General features: G+C 44.7%; 1 protein-coding gene across 4 annotated transcripts; it reads left to right on the forward strand.

Annotated features, from left to right (window-relative positions):
* The first annotated feature begins 529 nt into the window (after positions 1–529).
* On the forward strand, positions 530–27,787 carry LOC307020514 (aquaporin-4-like). 4 transcript variants are annotated; one of them, XM_079651926.1, is made up of 8 exons: positions 530–803; positions 1,287–1,498; positions 1,821–1,959; positions 3,255–3,630; positions 24,607–25,063; positions 25,747–25,911; positions 26,451–26,531; positions 27,236–27,787. In XM_079651926.1, the coding sequence occupies exons 5-8, from the start codon at positions 24,680–24,682 to the stop codon at positions 27,482–27,484; spliced, it is 879 nt and encodes a 292-aa protein (XP_079508052.1). In that variant the 5' UTR covers positions 530–803; positions 1,287–1,498; positions 1,821–1,959; positions 3,255–3,630; positions 24,607–24,679; the 3' UTR covers positions 27,485–27,787. The 4 variants fall into 4 exon arrangements, with proteins under 4 accessions (XP_079508052.1, XP_079508053.1, XP_079508054.1 ...); XM_079651927.1 differs by lacking the exon at positions 1,287–1,498; XM_079651928.1 differs by lacking the exons at positions 530–803; positions 1,287–1,498; positions 1,821–1,959 and adding an exon at positions 2,298–3,102.

Consider the following 27,787-nt stretch of genomic DNA (forward strand, 5'->3'; position numbering starts at 1 on the left):
GTCCCCATTACCACACACATGGTGAGAACACAACAAAATACAGTTGCAAGAAAAAGTATGTGAACCCTTTGGAACTACCTGGATTTCTGCATAAATTGGTCATAAAATGTGTTCTGATTTTCATCTAAGTCACAACAATAGACAAACACAGTCTGCTTAAGCTAAAACCACACAAACAATTATATGTTTTTATGTTTTTATTGAACACACCATGTAAACATTCACAGTGCAGGGTGGAAAAAGAACCCTTGGATTTAATAACTGGTTGACCCTCCTTTGGCAGCAATAACCTCATCCAAACGTTTCCTATAGTTGCATATCAGACCTGCACAATGGTCAGGAGGAATTTTGGACCATTCCTCTTTACAAAACTGTTTCATATCAGCAATATTCTTGGGATGTCTGGTGTGAATTGCTCTCTTGAGGTCATGCCACAGCATCTCAATAGACCTATCGCTAAGCCACGCCCCATTTGAAAACTCGGCCAAACAAAGCCGACCGTGAATGACTGTTGACGATGGCCGCGGGGGGAGTTCAAGTTCAATTGTCAGATTTACCACAGCAGGTAATAGACCTGTTTTTTTTAAAGATGACACAAATATTTCGTCTAGAAGCAGACAGAGAGGGTTACAGTATGCAGTGGAAAAGTACGTTCATGAGATACAAATTTACAGAAAATAAACTATTAGAATCGAGGCCAAATACTACCACTCGCAACTGAAAAGTGAGAAACCCCACAGGCTCTGTATCAATGTTGCTGATGACAACACCATCATGGAGCAGTGTTGTTCGTGTATTGCAGGGTAAGTAATTTCTAACACATTATCATCTTAGACCTCCATGGTGATGCAAGCATTAGCTATAGATAACGTTAGCTAGCTAGCTACTCTCAAGCATTACTTCCAGTTGATTTGATTGAAGATTACAAGAACTATGACGATAATCCATGATTACTACTATTGCTGATATTTTAGTTTAGGCTAGTGGTCCAACGCGGTATACGAGCTCTCTCACTCACCCGGTATACTGAGTGGGTGGGGCAGGGCTAAAGTCATGCAGACATTGGATTTGCATATGTCAAAGCCACTGTGTAGGCCAGTAGCTAGACCCGACAGCTGTGTCATTTATGTAACGTTAGTGACATTAAAGTAGGTTGCACCAGATTCAATGAGTAGCCTAGTCCTACTGCAATGGGGAGCTATATACAAGTAGCAGCTAGTACGAGCAGTGTTCTCAAACAGTAGCCTATTTCTTTTCTCCCCTTCTCATTGCTGTTGAAACCATAGGGCACCAGGTTACTCTTCGCACATCATTGGGCTCATGTACAGTTTAGACATTTCTTGTGCCCAAAATGAAGACACTGCCTCCTGTACAAGTCGGCCACAGCAGTGGCATAAACCCAGAGGGAAGAAGGCCAGCCTATATCCTCTGCAGTGGTGGCAAAAGCCAAACTGAACCGCAAACGGAGACAAGTGATCCCCACCTACACTCCTAACAGGTAGTTTCAAAGCACAATAAAAACACAGGAGAATTTGGCACAATAGTAAAGAGAAAGAAAATGTCAGATGCCTTCATACAGTCCACATATTACCCCAAGCCCTTCACTGCTATTGCAACAACCTATGGCTCTGCCAAAGCATTTGGTAATAAAGCTAAAATGGTGCACCTTCACAGTTTATTGAAAAAAAATGTTTGCACCGTCATGCAGTTTGATGTGAAAGAATAATAGCCTAGGCACAACATCAGATACATTTCTACAGTGAATAGTTAATACTATGCATAACACAGTTAACAGTAACATTGTATCTTTCTGCCTTTAGGAGTCAGGAATCTGAGGAAATATATGAGACACTGAGAGGAATGAGAGGCACACCTATAAGCTACATCATTAACCAGACCCCTATACAGGTAGCAGTAGGTGGAAAGGACTACCCCATTGGTTGTGGCTTGAGCTATCAGGTAATGGTATTCTTGAGGATGCAAGGCTGGAAGTTAGACAGCATACTCACAACATACCAGATCTGGTTGATGTTTCTCAACCTTATGTTAGGGATCCTCTCTGACACAATTTTAAATGTATTTATCTTTGATATAGCACGTTCAACATGTATCCTGTGTGCAGCCACTTTTTTTGTCAGGCAGACATCTGTAGAGGGCATCTGCCTTTTTCCTCTGACGAAGGGTGGGATGTTTATTTCAAGTCCAATTTCGTGTAGGTCATTTTCAATTAAAAACCTTTATCTACCATAAGCCCATCCCCTTCCTGCAGATAGCCGTGTTTAAGCAGATTTTTCATTAGCTCAATAAAGTTGCTCTGCCTAACTATTTCTTTGTCAGACATAGATCCAGTGAAAAGAGTTGAACAAAATATTACAGAACCTCGTGGATCACATGCTATGAGGGATTTCAATGTGTTTGCAGACTTGTAGGTTGAGTAGCTTTGGCTCTGCAATACAAGTGAAGTTGGGGTTTGAAATTTTAACTCTGTACAGTCTAATATTGCCATCGTTGTAGTAAATTCCTCTCTGTACTTTCCTGGCATTTGTGCCATTATTATGTCTCTATGAGGCCATGCGGGTAGTTCCCCTAGAACTGTGAACATGTAGTCCACCCATGCGTTGAAAAAAGTAGCAACACTACGTTCATCAATCATAAATCTAAATGCCAAATCTTTTAAATCATGATTTTGTCTCAGTTTCATAAGAACAAGCAAGAGCTGCACACGCAGGGGCATTGTGTTAATTTGCCAATCAGTTCTGCTCTATGTCAATGGGACTGAAGTTTGCTGTGCTGTTTCACTGATAGGTATACTAAACACAGTACATAGATTGTTGAATTGATCATAAGTGAATCCAGTGGCATATTTGAAATAGGCTGGTACACGGCTGTGCTGCAAGACCTCTGGTGTTAATCTATTCGGTACATGATTATGTCTCAGAACAGTATTCATACTCGTCAGTGATTCGATTTGTGCTTGTTGATTTCTCAATCTTTCATCTCGCTCCTCTTGTCCACCTTCCATTGGGGGAGGCTGCTCCACAGGCCGGCGCTCCTCATCTGGAGGCTCCTCCACACCCTGACCTTCTTAGAGAAGAGAGAGGAGTAAGAGGGGAGGAGAGAGGGGTGATGGATGAGGGGGAGAGGTGAATGAGGAAAGAGGGAGAGGTGAATGAGGGGAGAAAGGAATGAGAGGAGAGAGGGATAAGAGGAGACAAATGACTACTTGATGTTTCTAATTTTTTCTCTCGCTGCAGCTCCCACTGTTGCAGCTCCCACAGACCAACCCAGCAACATCCTTGCCTGTATCCTCTTCCTGTACCAGGACCATCCCCATGCCCCTCTCTCCAGACATAGCCATACCAACACCACAGCACAAGCAGAGCTTTGATCTGGAGGAAGCAAGAATACTACAACTGCAAACCACGGGACAGGCTGCATGTCCACTGTGACACAAGGAGCGAGAGGGCAGGCTGACTGCATCAGAATTTGGCACAATAGTAAAGAGAAAGAAAATTTCAGATGCCTTCATACAGTCCACATATTACCCCAAGCCCTTCACTGCTATTGCAACAACCTATGGCTCTGCCAATGAGTCAAAGGCCAAGCAGCTGTACCAGGAGACATTTCCAGGTAGGCATGTTCATAACTCTGGCCTCCTCCTGCAACTAGATCTCCCATTCCTTGGGGCAACGCCAGATGATATAGTATGTGACAATGGTCAAAGAGGCTTGCTTGAGGTGAAATGTCCCTTTGCAGCAAGGGACATGACGGTAGCAGAGGCAGCCACAGCCATAAAAGATTTACATGTGCGTAAAGACGGAGAAGACATGCACATCTCAGAGAAGCATAACTGTTATTACCAAATTCAAGGGCAACTACTACTTAGCGGACTCGACTTCTGTGACTTTGTACTTTTTACAAGAAGAGATATATATATTGAGAGAGTTCACAGAGATATTCAGTTCATCAATTACATGATTGTAAAGCTGCACATTCCATGATGCTCACTTTGGTCAAAAGACATAAATCAGACCTCTTTCATTGTCACTCATGTCCTGTCTTGGGTTGACCTGTGTCGTCTCTGCGAGGGCAGTAACATCTCCAGCACACCTCATTCTGTGAAAAAACACAAAAAGCTGAGTATTAGCTAAGCATAGACAGATAATAATAATAGTTCATTTATGGAGCATCTTTCATACATAAAATGCAGCTCAAAGTGTATTTTATTGACAACAAACATAACAACATTGACAGATCAACATTTGTATTTGCCTTGTCAGGGATAAAACGAGATAAGACTTATTTCCATCGTTGTCCCTGTTGTTACTGGTTTCAAGTGGTCACTATGGCATCTGAAGTGCATCGAGCATTCTTAATGCATAATCTAAAGTGCATGTAGTAGTATTCATGTTTCGTTATTTTTTTATTATAAAAAAAAGGCATCATTCATGCTCATTGGTGCATTAAAAACAATTATTTTCATCAACAAAGTGCATAGAGACATTACTCATCGTTCACCAGAGGTTCAACACATAATACCGTCGCACCAACATTACAGTGGCAGGTTGCTAAACAGCTGCTCCCTTATCCTTGATTTGAACACTGCAGCACTCTCGGTTTCCTTAATATTGAGTGGTAGTTTGTTCCACTCCACTGCACCTCTATATCTAAATTACATTTGACCTATCTTCCTGTTGTGTTTAAGGGGACTACATTTCTCAGGCATCCTCTTGTGTTGTGTGTGTGTGCAATCATTTCAAGGTGGTTGTTAAAATATGTTGGGGCTCTCCTGTTTAAAATCTTGTGGACCATCCCTACAGTAGCTGTAGTTGTTTGGCTCTGGCCTCCACTGGCATCCAGTGGAGTTGTGTAAATTGAGTCCTCCCTATATGGGTTCTGGAATTTAGGCCTAATACTACTCTGGTTAGTTTGTTCTGTGCTGTTTGGAGTTTATGTTGCAGCGGTTTGTGAAGGCTCCAGTACCATGAGCTGATGGCATAGTCGAAATGGCACTGGACCAGACATGAGGCAAGGGTTTTTTATGCAGTCAAAGTTAAATATTGACTTCCTAGCTAGGAACCTTGTTCTGGCGCTTATCTTGCCCAGGACATTTAGGGCCATGTGGGCACCTCCTAGAGTCTCATCTAGAAGATACAACCTAGATATTTTGCTGAGGGCTGTGATGTGATGGTTGTGCCTCCGGTGGTTATAACAAGTTTGTCCTCCCTGCTTAGCCTTATTTTTGAACCCATTCATATGGATTCTGTCTCGCCTAGATGCAGTGACAACCTATTGTCTGTTAGCCAGTTCTCATTCGTAACACTCCGTTCGATGTCTCACTATGGGATGCGCCTCATCGCGGAGCAAACAGAAGCATCAATCTCATTACGCCAATCCTGATTGGCTGGTGATCTTGACGTCAGCGTCAGGGAATCTACCCCCTATAAGTAGCTTGCGCTATACCGCATGCATCATTCAAACACCTCTTCTCGCTTCAGAGCACATCTCTATTGGTAGCCGGGCTAGCTCACACAGTCCACAGAGGGAACCAAGCTATCCAAGCTAACTTCGGTCGACGGGCGCTCGCCGGCTACTTCTATATATACTTCTGCAAGAAGACTGTTAATACTAACACACCAGTTAGTGTTGCAATCTACCTCGCCGTTTCTTTCTTCGGAATTAAAGGTAAGGTTTTGATTTTTGAAGCTGGTAACACACCTGTTACTAGCTTGCCTTTCCTCACTACCGACACCAAGGTAGCGGGGACGGTTCTTTCTTTTTCTCTCTCACACCAGAGGAGGGGAAGATAAAAAGGGTATTAACACACCAGTTAATATTCTTTGAGAATAAAATTCTACACCGTCGGTTTTTCTCCGGATTAACGACAGGTGGGGAAGGATTTTTTCTCAGCAACGTACCTGTTACGAGCGGATCCTCTCCACGCCGTCACCACGGCGACCGAGATGGACGCTTCTCTCCCTCACACCAGAGGAGTCAGGGACTCGGAGGCTCGGCTCTGCGGCTGCGGGTTGAAGATATCAGGCACAGACTCACACCAGGTCTGCTCGTCCTGCCTCGGGCTGGAACACGCCCAGGAGGCTATCGACAACCCCGGCTCGTGCGGGCATTGTGCCCGCTTCACCATCAAGAGCCTCCGCCGACGGCTAGCACGACAAGCTAGCTTGTCGGGACAGGACCCCCTCATGTCCGCTGTTTCGCCGGCCGGCAATCAAGACATGGGGGCGTCTGCCGCGGAGATTGAGCCCCGCGCTGTGTCAGGATGGGGCTCAATAACAGCGGCAGCTGCTGAACCGGAGCCCCGCGCCGTGTCAGGCTGGGGCCCGGTGGCGGCAACAGCCGCGAGAGCGGAGCCCCGCGCTATGTCAAGCTGGGGCTCCCAACTGGACCTCACCATGGTCTCGCCCAGGGATGATGTCCTGGAGTTGGACTACATAGAGGACGAAGAGGATACCTCTGAGTTCTTCCTGTCCGACTCGGATGAGCAAGACGATGATGTCTTCGTGTCATCAGCTCAGGCTGCAAAGCCGGGAGCGATGGCTGCTCTCCCGGGCGATAGCTTACCAGCTTCGCCCTGTCTGAGCATGGACCTGCAGGCCGTGTGTCAATGTGCCTCATCCAGGCTGGACATCCCATGGCCTGAAATGGCCGAGGAGACCTCCAGATCTCGCTACGAGGGGAAAACTTTGCCCCAAGCAGCGAGGACAAAGAGGCAGCTCCTTCCAGTCTTCCCGGAGATGCTGGACGAGGTGCCCCTTCAGTAATAAGGCCCCAATCCAGGGTGCCTCCTCCCTGGACTGTGACGGTATGGAGAGGCTCGGCCCGCTCCGCATGCCGCCCATGGAACCGCTGGTAGCAGCCCACCTCCAACCGAGGCTGGCTCTGACACCAAGCAGGAACCCCACGCTACCGGTGAAGGCAGACCGGTTCCAGTCAGCGATGATGGAACGGGCCTATAAAGCCGCAGCATTGTCCGCCAGGGCACTCAATGTCTCCTCACTGCTGACCGCCTACCAGGCGGAGCTCTGCGAGGACCTATCGAGCAAACCTGGGCCGGCCGTATGGGACGAGATCGCAGCGATCACGGACATTTGCCTCCGTGTGCAGCGCTGTGCAGTCCAGGCCACAGGCAAAGTCATGGGCATAATGGTGGTACAGGAGAGAGCCAGGTGGCTCAACCTGACCAACCTCCCAGACCGGGAAAAGGAGGATGTTCTTGACATGCCTATCGTTCTCGAGGGTATTTTCGGCTCCGCTTTAGTCTCGATGCAGCGGAGATGTGAGTCAAAAAAGAAGGAAGACGAGGCCCTCCACCTCTGTCTCCCCCGAAGGGTCCAGCCGCTACCTGCGACGGTCTCGCGGCAGTCCTTCGCCCAAGTTGCCTCACGTCCTGCCCGGTTCAAGGTACCGAGGCAGCAGAGGCCACAGCCCGCCCCGAGTCCCCAGCCCAGGCAGGAGACGAGGACGAGCTGGCCGAGGAAATCTCCGGTTTCGGCAGCTGCAGTTCAGGCACAGCCGACTCAGATTTTCGGTCACCAGTCGAGGAAGAAGAAGCGGGCGGCCTGACAGCCTCCTCTCCTCTCCTCGGTGACAGAGCTGGAAGTTCCCTGTTCCCCAGCTCCAGATGTGTTTCCCGCGTGCCACCAGGCCTCCATCTTCCCGCCGCCTCCGTTAATGCCACAACGCCATCCTCAAGTTCGCCCAGAAGGGAAACAGACTTAATACCAGAGACAGCGAGTTCTGCTATCTGCCTAAGTCACAAAAACACATGTCACAATTGTTGTTGTTTTCAAATAAACAATTTTTCACTGTCGCATCCAGGCTTCAAGCCGAGGGCGCAGTCCAAAAAAATGAAAAGAAAGACAATAAAAACAATAAACAGTCTGTCGCCTGTCCCTCTTTTGAGAGCAGCTACGGCCTCTCTCAAAAGGCGGATAATTGACGGGTCTGTGAAGGCACCACCGCCATGCGCATGCGCAGTGACGACTGGGGTTATAGAGCCGCTACCGTCACGCGCATGTGCAGTGCCGGCTGGGGTTGTGAAGGCACCACCCTCACGCGCATTCGCAGTCTCGGTAGGGATTGTCGAAATGGGGTACCATCGTGTTCAGACACTAGAGGATCTGGATCTTGAGTCGTGGCTGTGGTCCTGGATCATAAGTCCTGGATGGATATCCTCGTGGATTCATCTTCTTATTATACACACATGCATTTCCAAACATTTGGACTACCTATGTTGCAAATGTATTATCTTTTCAAATTACACACGGCATCTATTGCACGTCTGTCCGTCCTGGGAGAGGGATCCCTCCTCTGTTGCTCTCCCTGAGGTTTCTCCCATTTTTCCCTTTAAACTGTGGGGTTTTCTCTGGAAGTTTTTCCTTGTACGATGTGAGGGTCTAAGGACAGAGGGTGTCGTATTGTCATACTGATATTCTGTACAAACTGTGAAGTCCACTGAGACAAATGTAACATTTGTGATATTGGGCTATATAAATAAACATTGATTGATTGATTGATAGAGGGCCCCATAACACAACAAATAGAGACTCAGAGGGTAAGAGACGTGACATCTCCGCTGGCTCTAAGGAGCAAACAGTGGGAGATGCTCACAACGTCTGCTTGGGTTTTCAAGACATTAACACGGGGCTACAGACTCCAATTCGCTGTCACCCCCCCTCGCTTCTCGGGCGTTCTGTATTCACAAGCCCGAGGAGAGTCAGCCCATATTATGGAGAGAGAGATTCTCTCACTTCTAGAAAAGAAGGCTATATCTATAATACCCGCCGAGCAGAGTCAGAGCGGCTTTTATTCCAAGTATTTCCTCGTTCCCAAACGGGGAGGGAACGGAATTCGGCCAATACTAGATTTGAGGGCTCTGAACAAATATCTAAAAAGATACAAATTCAGACTGCTCACTCACACATCTCTGCTACGTCTCGTGCGACACAACGACTGATTTACATCAGTCGACCTGAAAGATGCGTATTTCCACATCCCAGTATATTACCCACACAGGAAATATCTGAGGTTCGCACTTCAGGGGATCTGTTACGAATACAGAGTACTTCCCTTCGGTCTGTCTCTCAGTCCAAGAGTGTTTGTACGATGTACGGAAGCCGCGATAGCCCCGTTAAGACAATAGGGTATTCGCCTGGCAACCTACCTAGACGACTGGCTGCTTCTCGCACAGTCGGAACAGGAGGCTATTACGCAGACAAATGTCCTCGTAAAGCACCTGCTCAACCTGGGTTTCATAATAAACACAGAAAAGAGCATGTTTTGCCCGGCACAGACTGTACTCTTCCTGGGTTTACACCTGAAGTCGGTGCCCTTTACAGCCCGCCTGTCAGCGGAAAGAGTGAAAGCTTTCAGAGCTTGCCTCGCTCATTTCCAGCTGCGCAAACATGTTCTTTTCAGATCATTCCTGCGGTTACTGGGGCTCATGGCGTCAGCCATCCTGGTGGTATGACTGGGACGTTTACACGTGAGGGAGTTTCAGCGCTGGGTAGCCGCTCTAAAACTAAACCCCGCGCGTCATGGCACGCGGAGAGTGATGGTTACTGTGAAATGCATAATGGCACTGCGCCACTGGCTGCACCCGACTTTTCTGGTACGGGGCGTGCCTATGGGTGCTGTCCTTTCACGGAAGGTGGTCACCACAGACGCATGTCTGACAGGCTGAGGAGGTATTTACGAAGGTCGTTCGGTGAGGGGTCTCTGGAGCAGAGACCTCCAGCGGTCGCACATAAATTACCTGGAGCTTTTAGCGGTGTTCCTCACCCTAAAACGCTTTCTGCCTTTTCTCAGAGGACACCATGTCCTCGTGAGGACTGACAATACGACCACAATATCGTATATAAACCGACAAGGGGATTTGCGCTCTCTCCAGTTACACATGCTGGCACGCAAACTGATCTTGTGGAGCTGCGGCCGTCACCTCTCTCTGAGAGCGACGCACGTACCGGGTGTGATGAACCTCGGGGCAGATCTGCTGTCCAGAGGTGCTCCACTATATGCAGACTGGACTCTACATCCAATGGTTGTGAGCCAGCTGTGGGTGCGTTACGGCCGAGCCGCGGTAGATCTGTTCACATCAAAAGAAAATGCTCACTGTCAGCTTTTCTTTTCAATGCGCAATCAAAACGCACCATTAGGCGTGGACGCGCTCGCGCACATTTGGCCTCCGGTCCTCCTGTACGTGTTTCCACTCCTGGCGCTGATACCCCCAACTCTGGCCAGAGTGAGGGAACGGCGACACACAATGATCCTGATAGCTCCGCACTGGCCTGCAATGTACGGGCTGGCGGAGATATATCAGCTGCTGTGCGGTCAGCCGTGGCAGCTCCCCCTACGCAGAGACATACTGTCTCAGGCGGGGGGGACGATCTTTCACGCACACCCGGAGCGCATGGCCCTATGGGCCTGGCCCGTTAGTGGTATAATCTGAATGCAGTGGGTCTCCCGCAGAAGGTGATAAACACTATTCAGAGTGCGAGAGCTTCCTCCACTAGGTCTCTTTATGACTGTAAGTGGAGGGTGTTTGAGGACTGGTGCCTTCAAAAAGGGCACACCTCTTTTCAATGCCCTATGGGAGTGATTTTATCATTTCTACAGGACCTAATTGATAAACACAGAGCTTTCTCCATGATCAAAGTCTACCTGGCTGCTATTGCTGCATGCCATGTGGGTTTTGAGGGTAAGACGGCCGGCCAGCATCCTCTGGTCTGCCGTTTTATGAAGGGAGCTCGCAGGCTCCTTCCTGTTTCCAGGTCACTGGTGCCCTTATGGGACTTGACAGTGGTTTTAGATGGGCTCACTCGAGCCCCATTTGAACCCGTGGAAGAAGCTGACATGAAGCACCTGTCACTCAAGACAGTGCTGTTACTGGCCCTGGCATCCGCCAAGCGAGTCAGTGATACTCATGCGCTATCTGTACATCCTTCATGCACTCAGTTCGCCCGAGGGTTAACGAGAGTGTTGCTGAAGAACCAACCCTGCCTTTATACCTAAGGTGGTTGGTTCATGTACCCCCATTGACATTGAGGCATTTCCTCCGCCGCTGTGTCCCTCCGGGGAACAGCAGCCGAATTTGCTATGTCCAGTCCGTACTTTACGCACTTATATGGACAGATCAAAAGAGTTTTGTCATAATGACCAACTCTTTGTGTCCTGGGCTAACCCTCAGAAGGTCAAGCCTGTTACTAAGCAACGGCTCTCTCACTGGATTGTGGAGGCAATTGCTTTGGCTTACACGAGTCAGGGTCTGCAGGCACCTTCGGGTTGTTGTGCTCATTCGACTCGTGGTCTGGCTACATCCTGGGCTTTGTTCAAGGGTGTTTCCATCCAAGACATTTGTGCAGCAGCGAGCTGGTCCTCGCCGCTCACTTTTGTCCGCTTTTACAGATTAGACGTCTCTGCTCCCAGTGTTGCCCATGCAGTGCTGGGCCCCCTGCTGAGTTAGAGCTCTAACTGTTAAATTCTGGTTGGGTTTGGTGATTTTCGAGATAAGCTCGTCTGGAAATACGGGAGCTACAATATCCCATAGTGAGACATCGAACGGAGTGTTACGAATGAGAACTATAGGTTACTTACGTAACCCCAGTTCTCAGAGTAACATGAAGTGAGATGTCTCACCAGACGGCCCTCCTTGCTATGGTGAAGCGAGAAGAGGTGCTTATTTTGAATGATGCATGCGGCGTAGCGCAAGCTACTTATAGGGGGTAGATTCCCTGACGCTGACGTCAAGATCACCAGCCAATCAGGATTGGCGTAATGAGATTGATGCTTCTGTTTGCTCCGCGATGAGGCGCATCCCATAGTGAGACATCTCACTTCATGTTACTCTGAGAACTGGGGTTACGTAAGTAACCTATAGTTCTTTATACTATCAATGTTGTCAGCTAGGATATCCTGTATATGAGTGCTTTTCCCTAAAATGCATAATAAAATATATAAAAATTGATAAAAGCAATAATAAGTACAGTAAAAGCGAGGAACAACCTTAAAATAGAAGCAAGAGCTAATAAAAGCAACAGCAGATGAAAGTTAAAAGTTAAAAGCAAGAGTAAAAAGGTAGCCATGTATTTCTTTATATAAAATATCTAATCTTGTTGCCTGTCGTGTGTAGTTGTGACTGTTGTGTAACCATTGAAATGATAATCTGATGTTGAATGTTAGCAGTGGTGGTCACTACATTAAATCTATAACTATAACTGTCCTTGTTGGTCATCATTTTCACTGTTATGCACCTGGCTGACTGTAACGTTACCTTTTTTTGGGTGAGGGTCTGTATCTTTTCGGAGCAGCACACACGAGACCCCGGATGGGATCTGGATATTCCAGAGTTGGCTTCCCATCTCTGAAGTGCTTTGAGGTGAAAAGACAGTTAGCAAGAGTTGGGTAAAAACATCAGCTAACTAGCGAGGATGAAAACTCAGACAGCAAACGTTGATGTTGATAAAACTGTAGCTAGTTAGCTGGCTAACAAGTTGGCAGCTAACGTTAGCTGGCTGGGCTGGATATACGCTAGCTAGTAAACTAATAGTTTGGTCTACGTTTCTAATACATGCCGTCAAATATTATGTCTTTACGAATTGACCTTACCTTTGAGCAAACATAAGTGTCCTTGGTAATTGTCTTCACATTCAGTTGTGTATGTGGTCGACGACACAGCATAATCCACCGCTTGCATTTGTCAAGTTTTCTTTTGGGCTTCGGAAAAGGTACGAAATATACTCCTCCATCCAGTCTTTCAGGGTACCTGGCGTCCGAATTACAGGTACCCCACGCACAGAGTTTCACCATCAGATATTAGCTCGATAATAAACATAGAAACTGAACTCTTCACATTGGTTTCGATCACAGACGTCTGGTTTTGGTTTGATGCGCCCCACAAACGGCTTTTCTGGTGAAGTCCGAGTTTTCTGCCAGGAGGGATTTTCGCTGTGATATGATTGGACAAATTCTATTTGGGGCACGCTTTAGCGATAGGTCTATTGGGTTGAGGTCAGGACTCTGACTGGGCCACTCCAGAAGGCGTATTTTCTTCGGTTGAAGCCATTCTGTTGTTGATTTACTTCTGTGCTTTCGGTCGTTGTCCTGTTGCATCACCCATCTTCTGTTGAGCTTCAATTGGTGGACAGATGGCCTTAAGTTCTCCAGCAAAATGTCTTGATAAACTTGAGAATTCATTTTTCCGTCGATGATGGCAATCTGTCCAGGCCCTGAGGCAGCAAAGCAGCCCCAAACCATGATGCTCCCTCCACCATACTTCACAGTTGGGATGAGGTTTTGATGTTGGTGTGCTGTGCCTTTTTTTCCTTCCAAACAACTCAACTTTGGTTTCATCTGTCCACAGAATATTTTGCCAGTAGTGCTGTGGAACATCCAGGTGCTCTTTTGCAAACTTCAAAAGTGCAGCAATGTTTTTGCTGGACGGCAGTGGCTTCCTCCATTTTATGACCAACTTATGCAGAAATCCAGGTAATTCCAAAGGGTTCACATACTTTTTCTTGCAACTGTATATAAAAAAGAATACACATCCACAGCCCAAATAAAACATCAACTTGGTATGACATAACCTATTCCCCTGTCCTGCACACTTGAAACATGAAAAAAACAAAAACACACAATTATACAGCATAGAATACACAGGATAAAAGAAGCACACAAACATGTAAACACCAGTCACTCAGCCCATAACAAAGTCCATAAAGCGGACAGGAGGCCGCGCTAACCTCCCAGCCTGGGACACCGTCGGTGCGGCTTGTTCGAGCTCAGGGGAATCACCAGCTCCAGAATCCGGCCCAAGATCACTGTCACTTTTCCCATCGGAAAAAACCTCAAGCGTACAGAGCTCTGTGGGGAGACTGCATCTTGCAACGGAAGAGGCTGAGCAAGGTTTAAGAGAGACCTTGATGGTCCCTCCAAGGGAAAGGCTACCGGCAGGATGTATGTCATAATGGACAGTTTGGAGAGAGGGATCAGTGGGATCATTCAACCACACCAAATCCCCAACTTCATATGGGACGTGCCTCACTTTGGCGTCATAGTACAACTTCTGTTTACTGCTTGCAGCAAAATTGTTATCCCTTGTATGATCAAACGCCGCGTTAAAGCATCTGAGAAGGGAACCAGCAAAGTCTTCCCGGGGACCCTGCACCAGATCATCCCGCTTTGAACCCTGTAAAACATCCACAGGAGTCCTGGCCTCCCTGCCATGCGTGAGAAAATATGGCGTGAAGCTTGTGCTGGAATGTACACTGGTATTGTACGCAAACGCGACCTGGGACAGAAAAGAGTCCCACTCCCCCTCACATGATAGAAGAGATTTCGGCAACTGATCGATAAGTGTCCTATTAAACCTCTCTACCATGCCATCAGACTTCGGATTGTAAGGCGTGGTGTCTTCTTCACACCTAACATGCTGCAGAAATGCCTCACAACATCTTATTCGAACTGTCTGCCCATATCAGTGTGCAGAGTTTCCATTACCCCATGCTCCAAGATGTAGTTCTGGAAGAGACACTCCGCAACCGTGGGGGCTTTTTGATCGGGGATGGCATTAGGCTTGGGCGGTATGACGGTATTACGGTATTACGGTATACCAGGGTATTTCGAAATACCGTCGGTATGATTTTCAATACCGTGACGTCACAGACTGTGCGCCAAATCACAGATGCGTTTCATTCTATTACACTGACACAGAGTTTTGACAGGGACGACATTGGTTGTAATGCACAGCACGGGCCAGCAGAGGGCAGGGGAGGGCAGTCCGTCTTTCCCACTCTCAGAGCTCAGCACAGAGCTGAGCTGAGCAAGATGGCGGCAGCATTTGCCGGCCCCGAACTCGGACAACTAGTAAAAAAGAAAAATGCCTCTGCGCCTGTTTGGGACTATTTTGGGTTTACTCGTCGCCAGTGACTTCATACAGCACAACGAGAGACAGAGGCACTTCTTTTGGAATGTTTAAGACGGGGTGAGTGAGTGTTGACATTTTTTAATCCTATGCAACTGGTTGATGGTGTTGTAGTCGATGTCGGACGGTTTTAAAAACGAAAGCATTTACGTGCTAAACATTCACGCGAGTAATCCAATGAATCAAATGGAAAGAAGGTTTTTAACACATGCACGGAATAATATTGCCAAACTAGTTAGTGAATATAGCAAACTTTATTCAATAAGTCAAGTATTTACTCCCGAAAAATGTTTATGTATGATGATATATTGTTAACTTATCTCACTATGGAAACAACGTCGGACATCTACAAACGCGTCCTGTATCCGATCTCAAAATGTGCCATTTGCAAAATGTGTCATGTATGCAGCCCTTGTTTTGCACTTGCGCGCACGTCCCGGCACTTTGCAAGCGTCTACCGGCTCGGGCTGCATTTTACACCGAACATATAATATACCGTTCGAAACATCTCTTTGCCGCCGAACGCCACCTCACTCAAGTCGACACAAGTCATACCGTCAGTGGCGGCTGGTGGAAAATATTTTTGGTGGGGCTGTTGATATAGTGAGTAAAAAACATTTTTTGGGGAGAAATTACCCCTTAAATTGGGACTGATACCGTCATATACCGTATACCACGGTATGATGTCAGCAAGGTATGACGGTATGAAAAAAATGATACCGCCCATGCCTAGATGGCATACAGATTTACACATTTTGTGAAATAGTCCTCAACAACCAACACATACCGGTTGCCTTTTGATGTGACCGGCAACTCCAGTATGTCAGCCGCCAGACGCTGGAAAGGTCTAACTGCATGCAAAGTTCTCATGGGGGCATGGTGTTTAGGCACCGGGGACTTCCTTCTTTGACAGGCATAACATTGGTCACACCATGATCGAATGTCTCCGTGCATGGAGGGCCAATAGCACACACTTCTTGCGCGTGCCAAAATGCATTCATACGCCAGGTGAGCAGTCAGTGGAGCACCATGCAAGTGTCCCAGGACGTCTGGAACTAAGACAGCAGGAACAACAACCTGAGTAGACTGCCCTGCCTCAGACAGCCCAACAACTCTACATAAAAGTCCCTCCACAAAAGTCATCCGGGGAAACTCATGCCAAAGTCTCTTTACACCCCGACTTGCATCTTTGAACCTCCATCTAGGGGGCCGTTGGCCATGCTCCAGCCAGGCCAAAACTTGTCCGATGTCTGCATCCTTTTGCTGGAGCTCCCTAATACCGGAGCCATCATGTGACAGAGTGAAGATTAGGGTCTGGTCCACTGAAGACCCTGAGTGAGGAGAAGGAGGGCCTGAAATAAGTACCTGGGCTTGGGCCGTGGCAGGAGTCCCCACAGCACACACATCACTAGGACCACTGTCCCCTGCGCCAGGGAGAATTGTACTCAAGGGAGCGGATGTGGCATCGAGACTGCCTGAGTTCTCCAAAGCTTCATGGGTGTCAGGCATGCGTGAAAGGGCATCTGCATTTGTGTGTTTGGCCCCACTCTTGTGCACAATCACCCAGTCGTATGGGTCCAGCTCCAGAGCCCAACGGCTACGACGCCCCGTCCTGTCATTGTCAACCTGAAGTCGTTGCAGACCCAACAAAGGTTGGTGATCTGTAATAATTGTGAAGGGGAGAAGACCCAAGTAATGCCTGAAATTACGCACTGCCCACACTATCGCCCACAGCTCCTTGTCATAGGTAGACCAACGCCGTTCAGCTGCTGTGAGGGAGCGACTAGCGTAGGCCACCACTCTCTCCAGGCCATCCACTTCTTGTGACAGCACAGCCCCCACAGCAATCTGCGAAGCATCTGTACACAGCATGAAACTCTTGGTGAAGTCCGGGTGACACATGATAGGTTCGGTACAAAGATCATCCCGCAAAAACTCAAATGCCCCCTGGCAATCCGCCGTCCACTGAAAAGGGACATCCTTTCCCGTCAGATGGTTGAGGGAGGCAGCACGCTGGGCAAAACTCCTCACAAACCTCCTATAATAAGAGCAGAGACCCAGAAAAGCACGCACCTCAGTAGCGGACTGTGGAACTGGCCAAGTCCTCACCTTATCTGTGTTACGGGGGTCAGGTAGAAGCCCCCCGGCGGAGATGACGTGACCAAGGAATACCAAGTGATCATGGGCAAGATGGCACTTCCTGGCGTTCAATCTAAGCCCAGCTGCCCCAATCCGAATGAAGACCTCCTCCAAAGCAGACATGTGGGCCTCAAACGAACTACTGTAAATCAGTATATCGTCAAGATACACCATGCAGATGTGTATTGGTATTGGCCCTGGCCAGTGGTGAATGCTGTCTTTTCGCGGTCCTCCTCAGCCACTTCCACCTGCAAGTAACCGTCAGAAAAATCCAAGGTGCTGAACCAGGAGGCCCCCGCCAATGCCTCCAATGTGTCATCCACCCGTAGCAGTGGATGAGAATCCTTTATTGTCACAGAGTTGAGTCCCCTGTAATTCACGCAGAATCGCCATGTGTTGTTCTTTTTCCTGACGAGGACCACTGGGGCGGACCACGGGCTACAACTCTCTTCAATTATGTCATCCTCCAACAGGCGATGAACCTGTCTATCTCCTTCCGTTTTTCTGGCGAAGTACGGTAGGCCCGACGCTTGACCGGGGAATGATCACCTGTTTGAATGCGGTGTTCAATCAGACCGGTGTTTCCTGTTCTGCCCTTCCCAGAGCCGAACACCCCTTGGTGTTTCCCCATCAAGGCCTGCAGCTGCAGTCTCGGTTCAGCAGACAACGGGAAGCCAGCCACATCCGGCGGAGGGGTAGCCCCCTGCTGAAAGGGGAAAACTTCAGAGGGGGTGAGTAGCTCACAGTCCTTAACATGGTGGAACACACCTAAATGGGAGCCGGGGTGCCGCTTTAACTCCTTCTCTGTCGGGTTGAGCAGCCTGGCCACAGTGCATCCATTCTTCACAGGTGCAACTGTACGTGCAATCACAAGTCCCACGTTATCACGCACCTCAGGCTCCAGGTAGCCTAAGAAAGAGTCAATGGGCAGACCAGCAGTACGGGGAATATCCACATTAACCTGTTAAGCTTGAGAGACCCCGGTACCGGGGCACTGCCGCAACATCTTGCAAGAAACAGTGTCTGAGGGCATGTTCATTTAATAAACTATGAATGTTTTATATCCATTTAACGGGAAGAAACTCATCTAACTGATCATTTTTATTTTTTATTTTTTTTAAAAACCACAATGCTAACGCTGAGCCTCTGAATTAGCAACGAGCAAAAAATGCTGACAAATGACTGCACCGAAATTCACTCACAAAACCTTATTATTTATCTTTGCTGCACATCTCAACCCATCGTTTCACATCGTGAGGTGACACAGAATCGAGGGGTAGCCTCATTATCACTCAATTATACGAACTTGCGATAATAACAAGGACAGACATCAAAACATAGGGCGCTAGGTAGCTAAAAACGCTAACATGGCTCACCTGTGTCGTAGTCCGGTCAAAAGTGGTCTTCAATGGCATTAAAACAATAAAAATGCTGCTGAAGTTAATCCATAGGTTAATCCAATGTGTCTGTGTCCCTTTAAAATGAATTCTGATCATTCATAAGCAATAAACCTGCGTTTCCGTTTCTAGAAGTCATACCTAGAGACAGCTTCACTCTGGTGCAAAACTGCGTGGGCGATAGAGATGGGCGAGTCCTGATTCATCCGGATCATTAACCCGGATCCTAGAAATGAGCTGGTCGTGACGAGTCTCCCCTCTCCATTAACCCGAGTCCTTTGAGTCCTACACCTGGTGTGACGTACAAATTAACACTATCAATTGCATTTTTTATTAAAGCAAAAGGCACTGTGTAGCGGAGGTTAATATAACATCAGTTTAATATGCTCGTGAAATGCAACAACTTTTCGGTTTCACAGGTAGGCTTTCTACTGTCTTGGTGATGCTGACTCATATGACTCGTATGATCAGGATCTCTTCAATGACTGACTCATAAGACTCCGAGTCCATAAAAGGATCCAGATTTGCCATCTCTAGTGGGCGAAGCCCACACCTTTTTGTTTTAGACTGTGTGTGAGTGGGGAGATTCCCCTTCGATTCTATTGGCTCTAACGGTCAGAAAGAGATGTCAATCACCAAAATCGACCAATGGGTTCCAGAGAAACGGTAAAACCCCCATTTCCACCCAAATCACCTCAGAGGTGGAGTTTTTTTTGCTAAACCTCTCTAAAAAGGTCAAATGTCACTTGTTTTGCATCAATCTTGATACAGGGTACTTATTATATGTTTTAATTTGGATTCCTAAAGCTTTTAGTCTACCTTACAATCATCCAAGGGTAGTTTTCACTATAAGTAAAAAAATATTTTTGGACGGACACTATAATTTACAGTTTGTTACTATGTTCAATCTGAATTTTCTTTAAAATAAAAAACATCTATATTGATTTGTATTACTGAAAGTAATAGTATCACTGCTTCATTATGTATTCATGTACAGGAAGTGTAACTAGCTAAATTTAAAATGTAATTACTTACAAGTACTATCATGGTAAGACACTTGCTGCTAAATTTGCTATCCCACAGATCTTTCCCATTATATTTACATTACAAATCATCTAACAGTTTTATAACCTTGTTCACTTTTTCACTCACCTTTCAAATGAATTTGGGTCATTATCAAACTCATTTTGAAATATTTTTCTTTTTAGAATGTAATACTTTTATTGCCTTGGAAAAATTATGTTAAGTCAAACCAGCGAAAAATAAGTACTGTTCTACTTTTTAAAAAAAACATATATTCTATGACAAAATAAGAAATAACTTGAGTTATTCAAGCTTTTGCTTAGGACATTAGTCCCATTATCACACCACACGTTTTCATATATTTAATCTTTTAAATGTAAATTAAGATTGAACTCTCATCAACTAATTAATACATTCCTTCTAGTACTGCCCGTGTAAATCTTATATAATAGACACTGTGTGTGTGTGTGTGTGTGTGTGTGTGTGTGTGTGTGTGTGTGTGTGTGTGTGTGTGTGTGTTTACGTGCGTGCGTGCGTGCATGTGTGTGTGTGTGTGTGTGTGTGTGTGTGTGTGTGTGTGTGTGTGTGTGTGTGTGTGTGTGTGTGTGTGTGTGTGTGTGTGTGTGTGTGTGTGTGTGTGTGTGTGAGTGTGAGTGTGCGTGTGAGGAAGGGGGAGGGCTGCTCTGTCAGCTTGAATGAAGAAGCATAAACACAGGCCGCCTTGTGTTACAGCACAGTGTCAGTATGTATTTATCCAGCAGGATTGGGAGTGCTCGAGGGTTGGGGGTTGGGGGGTGCGGGGGGGGGGGGGGCGCTCCTCTAAACAATAATACTGACAACATGCGGTGCAGGCTTGCTGGCATACAATCAGTAGTGTTTAGTAGTTTATAAATCAGTACTCGAGTGCCTCTTGTCAGATTGATGCTTTCAAAATAAAAGCATTTGGTAAAAAAAACAAGATAGTAACCAATACAAAAAGATTGAAATATAGTGTATAAAACAGAAATAGTATCCTCAAAAGCGCAAATCATCAATTTATCAAATCATTCAATATGACTGAGTCTATTTATATATAGTGATATTTTATATCACTATATATTTTATTTCAAAGCGCTAATCTAGATTACTGGAACATGATTCATTCATCATAACATTTCTGGACACCAATCTTCATGATGTTGGATGCTAAGGACAAATTACCTAGTAAACTAAAATATTAGTTTGCTTTTTAATATGTTACATTCGAAATATATTTATGAAGGTCATATCTATTTAATATTTTTTAATTTTAGGGAGATTTCGTTCAGTCCTATGCAGATGAATAGTAATGAGCCTATTATGCGCAATATTGACCGCACAGTATTGAATTGTATTTGCAATAAATCTAAATATATGTCAGAAAACTGTATAATGCTGGTGCATAGAGACCAGATGCATTCGTTAAAACAGAAGTAAAGACGTAACATTTCTTCATGGTTCAGGTCTGACTATTAGCTATTGAAAAAGAAAACTGTGAAGTTGTGATGCCACTCCTTGAGGTTGATGATGCTACCTCTGTTAGTATCAGATCCAAAGCAGGTCAGATCAGGTTAAAGCAGGGCCAACCCCCAAAACATAACACCCCCCCCCCCCCCCTAGACACAGCCCCCTATAAAAGGCCTTCTCCTGCATCAAGCCCGGGAGTCATGTCTGAGAGGGCCGGGGCTGTGGAGCGTCTGAGGTGAGTACCATAACACAGACACAGACAGAGAAACAGACAGAGACACAGACAGAGAGCAGAGAGACACAGACAGAGACACAGACAGAGACACATACAGAGACACAGACAGACAGAGACACAGACAGGCAGAGACACAGACAGAGACACAGACAGACAGAGACACAGACTGAGACAGAGACAGACAGACAGAAAGAGACACAGACAGAGACACAGACAGACAGACAGACAGACACATACAGAGACACAAACAAAGACACAGACAGAAAGAGACAGACAGAGACACAGACAGACAGACACATATAGAGACACAGACAGAGACACAGACAGACAGAAAGAGACACAGACAGACAGAGACACAGATAGACAGACAGACACATATAGAGACACATACAGAGACACATACAGAGACACAGACAGAGACATACAGAGACAGACAAAGACACAGACAGAGACATACAGAGACACAGACAGAGACACATACAGAGACATATACAGAGACATACAGAGACACAGACAGAGAAAGACAGAGACACAGACAGACAGAGACATACAGAGACAGACAGAAACAGAGACAGAGACAGACAGAGACATACAGAGACACAGACAGAGACACAGAAGGTGAGTTTACTGCAGGGCTACTGAGCATCAAGCCTAAATAATATAAATCTAATTTGCTTTTAAAAGAAAATAAATTAACAATTACTATTTGTGTTGAAAAGTATGGCAGTTTTCATGTTTGTCATTGTGTTTTGGTATTTGGAGACTTTAATACTGTATGTTGTCTATAAATAGTAGCTTTGATTTGGTTGCCATTTATTTATGTGGATATTTCAAGCTCATCTAAAAAATGTTTGACCATGGTCCACTATAAATTTAAGCACAAACAGCCATGATGAGTCAGTGGTTGAACTGGTGTCAGTTTAATGAATACCAACAATAATAATGACAAATACTCATCTATAAAGAAAATACTATGATGGGATGCATAATAAGTATTAGTACTGATTGAATAATGAGAGTGGGTGGCACCTGTACTACTCTTACTACTGCGGCTGTTATTCCTTCTTTCCAAAAATGACACATAGTAATATTATAATAGGCAATATGATATATTATAGTAGGCAATAGTATTTCATAATAATCAGAAAAAAACAGAATGAACCATCAGTTGAGTAGCATTGTGTTTGTGCTCCCATTCATGAACTACAGCAGTGACAAGGCGGATACACGGTTAGCGTATGAAATGTCTGGTCTTGTGATGGCAACATTGTTCCTTGTTTAATCAAAGGGACAAAGAAAGCACTATAATCTACAATAAACCGTTCTGAGGCTCTTAATGAATAGCAAAGTAGATCATGTGTGCCACAGACATTAAATGGGCTTTCATGTGTAACTAAATGTAGAGATGTTTACCAGACAAGCTGAAATGATAACCTTCTTCTGTAGTAAACAATGAGGGTTGTTCTTATGTGGCACACCATGGGATTCAATTAAATAAATTAAATGATACAAATATAGCTAAATGAACCCATTCATATTTGTTGGGGTATTAATCCAACCCTGTCTCCTAAAAATTACATTCCCAATGAACTAAACTGAATTCTCAATGACGTTTAGCAAGAAACGTATTTTCTCCCACGTTACGTTTGTTATGAACGTATCTTAAATACGTTTATTTTCTACATATCTTTGCCATTTATTGTCTTGCTTATAATAATGATAATGGTCATTTATAAATATCATTTTAGAGCACACATTTGAAATCGACAATCGGGCTCGATATATGGTTAAATTAAAATCAGTAGGCGAGGCTGTAATTTCGCCAGCTGTTACGGTACGTCCACACAGCATCTTTGAAAAAATCTTGTATATCTTGGAGCTGGGCGTGTCTGAGAGCTTGGGGATTTTTTGCGAGCAACGCGACCAACAACCAATCACATGAATCTCCCGCCCCCGATATACAAAGCAAAAAACCCCTGGGATTTTATGTGAGCAATATATATATAAACTCCCCAAACAGGTGAAAACCTACCAGTTTCACCCACTGTCTCTGCCGCCTCCCTCCATGCCTGGTTCCTCCTGTTTGTATCCTGGTAAATAGTTCTGGTCGTAAAGAACCGGGTGATTTGCAACCGTAATTTCTCGTTTGGAATATGAGGAAATGAACTGCGGTCTGGCTCTCCAAGCTTGCACGCGGTTTGATTGGAATGCAATTAAAAGGTAATTTGTAACTTTCACCAGTGCAGCCTCTGTGCTATGATACACTCTGGATCCTAAATATGATTGCAAAATTAAACTATTGTTTTGAAAAATATATTTATTACACAACCATTTGCTTTCTCAAGGGTCTTATGGGTAAAGTGAATGTTAGTTTTAGAAGTCTATAGGCCTATTTGGAGAGCAGTTAACTTTGGATTGATGATGGCTGAACAGCCCCCTGTAAAAAACACAAAAAGAGAGAACAACAAACAAGAAAATAGTGTGGAAAAAACACAACAAGTTTAAAGACAATGAAAGCTGGACAAACAAGAAATCGGCAACATTTAAGATAACAGGCAAGTCAACACTAAACGGAACACATTGTGGGCTATGGCAGTGACTAACGCTAAAGTGACACAACCCACAAGCAGTATTAAAGGTCCCCTATTACACTCTTTTTAATCAATATATTATAGGTCTCAGATATATATATACAAACATGTCATTGAAGTGTTTGGCTCATCTAAGAGATATATCTATATATATATATATATATATATATATATATATATAATCCCCTCTGTTTCAGCCCTTTTTCAAAAGTGCTGATTCTCTGTCTGTTACTTTAGATGAAAATAAGAAGCCACTCCCCACGCCCCTCTGAGAGATATTTGGTTAAAAAAACACAATGGTGCTCTAGGAGGATATTCAGTTGATAAGGTGGGCGGGGGTTACCTTGGTTGGTGAAAAAAACGTTATGACATCATAAAATGGCCAAAATCTGATCAGCTCATTTTCAGACAGGTTTTTATATTAAATGGATCAGGAGAAAAAGTGAGCAAATATTTTCTCCTGAAACTTTCAGAATCTCTTTACATAGAGGGGACACATATTTATTTATAAAAGACATGAAAAAGTGGATTTTGCATAATGGTGACCTTTAAAAACAATGAAAGCTGGACAGACAAGAAATCTGCAACATTTAAGATTGCATGCATCAAGTCAACATTAAACGGAACACAGTGGGGGCTATGGCAGTGACTAACACTAAAGTGACACAACTCCCAAGCGGTTGTATTAATTGTCCTTTCTACTTTGTGATTATGGCTGTTTCTCCATTTGGTGGTAAGAACCCCTCTCATACCTTGGTGTCTCTTATTTATTTCTGGCCTTCCTGTCCTGCCTTTCAGGAGGTGTTGTTTCCCCTGCAGCACACCACGCTGTCACTTCCAGCCTCCATCTTGGTGCTCTCGAGACAAAACCATGACTGCCTTCAAGGACATCTGGACTCAGGAGTTCTGGCGCTGCGTCAGTGCTGAGTTCTTCGCTATGCTGCTCTTCGTTCTGCTCGGCCTCGGGTCAACCATTAATTGGGGGGCTATCGCGGAGGACCCCCGTCCCGCTGACCTGGTGCTCATCTCGCTCTGCTTTGGCCTAAGTATCGCCACCATGGTTCAGTGCTTCGGCCACATCAGCGGGGCTCACATTAACCCAGCGGTCACAGCAGCCATGGTGGTGACCAGGAAGATCAGTCTGTCTAAAGCTATCTTCTACCTGCTGGCCCAGTGTTTGGGGTCCATTGTGGGGGCCGCCATTCTGTACGGCATCACTCCAGCCTCTGTCAGGGGCGGCATGGGGGTCACAACGGTTTTTACTTTTTATTTATTTAAGCGATGACTAACAATGAACTGCTCATTTCAAGATCATGTTATCACCTATGTTTATATTAGTAGAAGTTTGGCATATCATACAGTATTTTAACTTTTGGTTATTTTGATTGGGTATTTGACAGATACTCCATATAACTATGTACTTTATATTTATTTTAAATGTTTTGTTCCTTTTTCTGCGTTCATAATTTAATTTCTATATATTTGATCTATTTTGTATTATTTTATTTTATATTTGTGTATTTATTTCTACTGTTGATATGTATTATATATTATTTATTTGTATTTCAATTTTTAACATGGTGTTGTGACAAAAGAAAATCCCAAATTGGGATCAATTAAGTATAAATAATGTAAATTTAATTTAATCAATTCCTCACTCAGAGGGAATATTTAATATCCTACAAACCATAATACTTGACTTTTTTCCTAAATAAGGGTTTTCTAAAATGAATTGACAATTATTCTGGATAATCCGGTATATTACAGCATCAAGTCTATTTAAAAAAATTCAGAAAGATATTTATCATACAAAAAACTGTAATAAACGCAGATTGCGATTTGTTCTATATGTCTTATATCATGTTACGGAGCTCATTTAAAAGGTAAAAAGGGGTGTTGTATTTATATATCAATGATGCTTGTGTGTTTCCAAAACAGGTGCATACAAGCATCTCCGCGGGCAGTGCATTGGTTGTGGAACTCTTCATCACCTTTCAGCTGGTCTTCACTGTGTTTGCTACCTGCGACCACAAACGCAACGACCTAAAGGGTTCTTCTTCTCTGGCTATCGGTCTGTCTGTGGTCATTGGTCACCTGTTTGCTGTGAGTACACAACACTCACCCAGTTGTTACTGTAAGTAGATTGAGAGATAGCGATAGACATAATAACCTAGAAAGCAATAGGACGCCACATTATAGCTTAGATTGCGTTATAAACAACATGTTTCACAGCTTCATTTTTGTAATGACTTGTGTTAACACAAATGACAGGGGTGGTAATATTGTAATAGACATAGAAATAAGGAGATAACATCCTTTTAAAGCTAATAGCTAATAGGCTCATTGCTTTTTTTGTTAGAACATTCAGCTATAGATTAAACGCAATGATATATACCGATTATCAGCTCGGAATAGTTCTGCTTTTGGCTTCTGAATCTGATTTATGACTAAAGGATTTTGTCAAAATAAGAAAGAATTTAATAATTTAAAACAGAAATAATTCAATTTATTTGGAACAGCATCAAAGGAGGTTGAGGACTCCTATGGCATACTAAATGTTTGATTACTGGACAGGCACTAATATAATCCTGCCCATCAATGTATCAGATCAGAGAAAAACGTATTCTGGGTTGTTTCCTCAGATTCCCTACACTGGAGCCAGTATGAACCCCGCACGGACATTTGGCCCAGCCATGGTCACATGGAGCTGGGATCACCATTGGGTAACTAATACTTTATTTTGTATCAATATACTGTACATAAGCATCATTGGGTATGCACTTTTTTTTTTCTTAATACAAAAATACTAATACTTTGAATCCATCTAACTACACAACAGTAAATGTGTGAAGCTTTTCCAAAAGCTGACACTGTGTGCTGAGGATTAGTAAAATGTCATTGAATATTGTCTGTTTTTTTCACATGCCTCTCTTGTCTGTTTTTTTCACATGCCTCTCTTCTCTCGTATCCTGACAACTCATTAGTACTGTGTCATTGTGTGTTATCATAATAGTAGAAGATTAAGCAGATCAGACCAATTCCAATTACTTCCAGTGTAAGCCCCACCCACTTTAGTTGTGACCTGAATAGAGAATCGTTGTTCAGATACACTAATATGTGCAATTGCTGTCAGTTAGTTAGTAAGTTGGTTAGTTGTTTAGTTAGTTGTTTAGTTAGTCAGTTAGTTAATCTGTTAGTTAGTTATTAATTGTTAATTGAACGTAATTCATTGTTATTATGATAATAATAATAATTGTGTGTGTGTGTGTGTGTGTGTGTGTGTGTGTGTGTGTGTGTGTGTGTGTGTGTGTGTGTGTGTGTGTGTGTGTGTGTGTGTGTGTGTGTGTGTGTGTGTGTGTGTGTGTGTGTGTGTGTGTGTGTGTGTGTGTGTGTGTGTGTGTGTGTGTGTGTTTGTTTGTTTACACAGGTTTACTGGGTGGGTCCAACCCTGGGTGGGACTCTGGCTGCAGCCCTGTATGAATATATGTTCTGTCCAGACCCGGAGATGAAGACAAATTACTCTGAGACCTTCATCCACACGCCCTACTCTGCCGCTAAGCTCCGGCACGGATCAGTCACAGCCCAGGAGCCTCTGTTCACCGTCATGGATGTGGAGAGAGCCGAGAGAAATGAGCTGAAGAGGGAGGTGTCGGGAGATGTGTTGTCCTCTGTGTGACTAAAAAGGAAACACAGCATTGATCAACACTCTGAAGGAGACGGACTTCCTGTAGAGTGGCACAGCAAACTCTAATGCATTACAGAATGTGGAAAGCTGCATTCACATGATACACAATTTGCTCTTTGTTCACCACTTGGTTGGGCGCAGACCCTTGTGCTGAAACAGCCAGATACGTTTATTTTCTACACTCTAAAAGCTAATTCAGTGGCTTTGTAAATATCACAATAATAAAAAGCTATACTACCTTAATCAAATCTATAAATATCACCAAAGTAATTGTTTGAGTTGGACATACCAAAA

Source organism: Notothenia rossii, assembly GCF_949606895.1.
Source record: "Notothenia rossii genome assembly, chromosome: 1".
Taxonomy (NCBI): domain Eukaryota; kingdom Metazoa; phylum Chordata; class Actinopteri; order Perciformes; family Nototheniidae; genus Notothenia; species Notothenia rossii.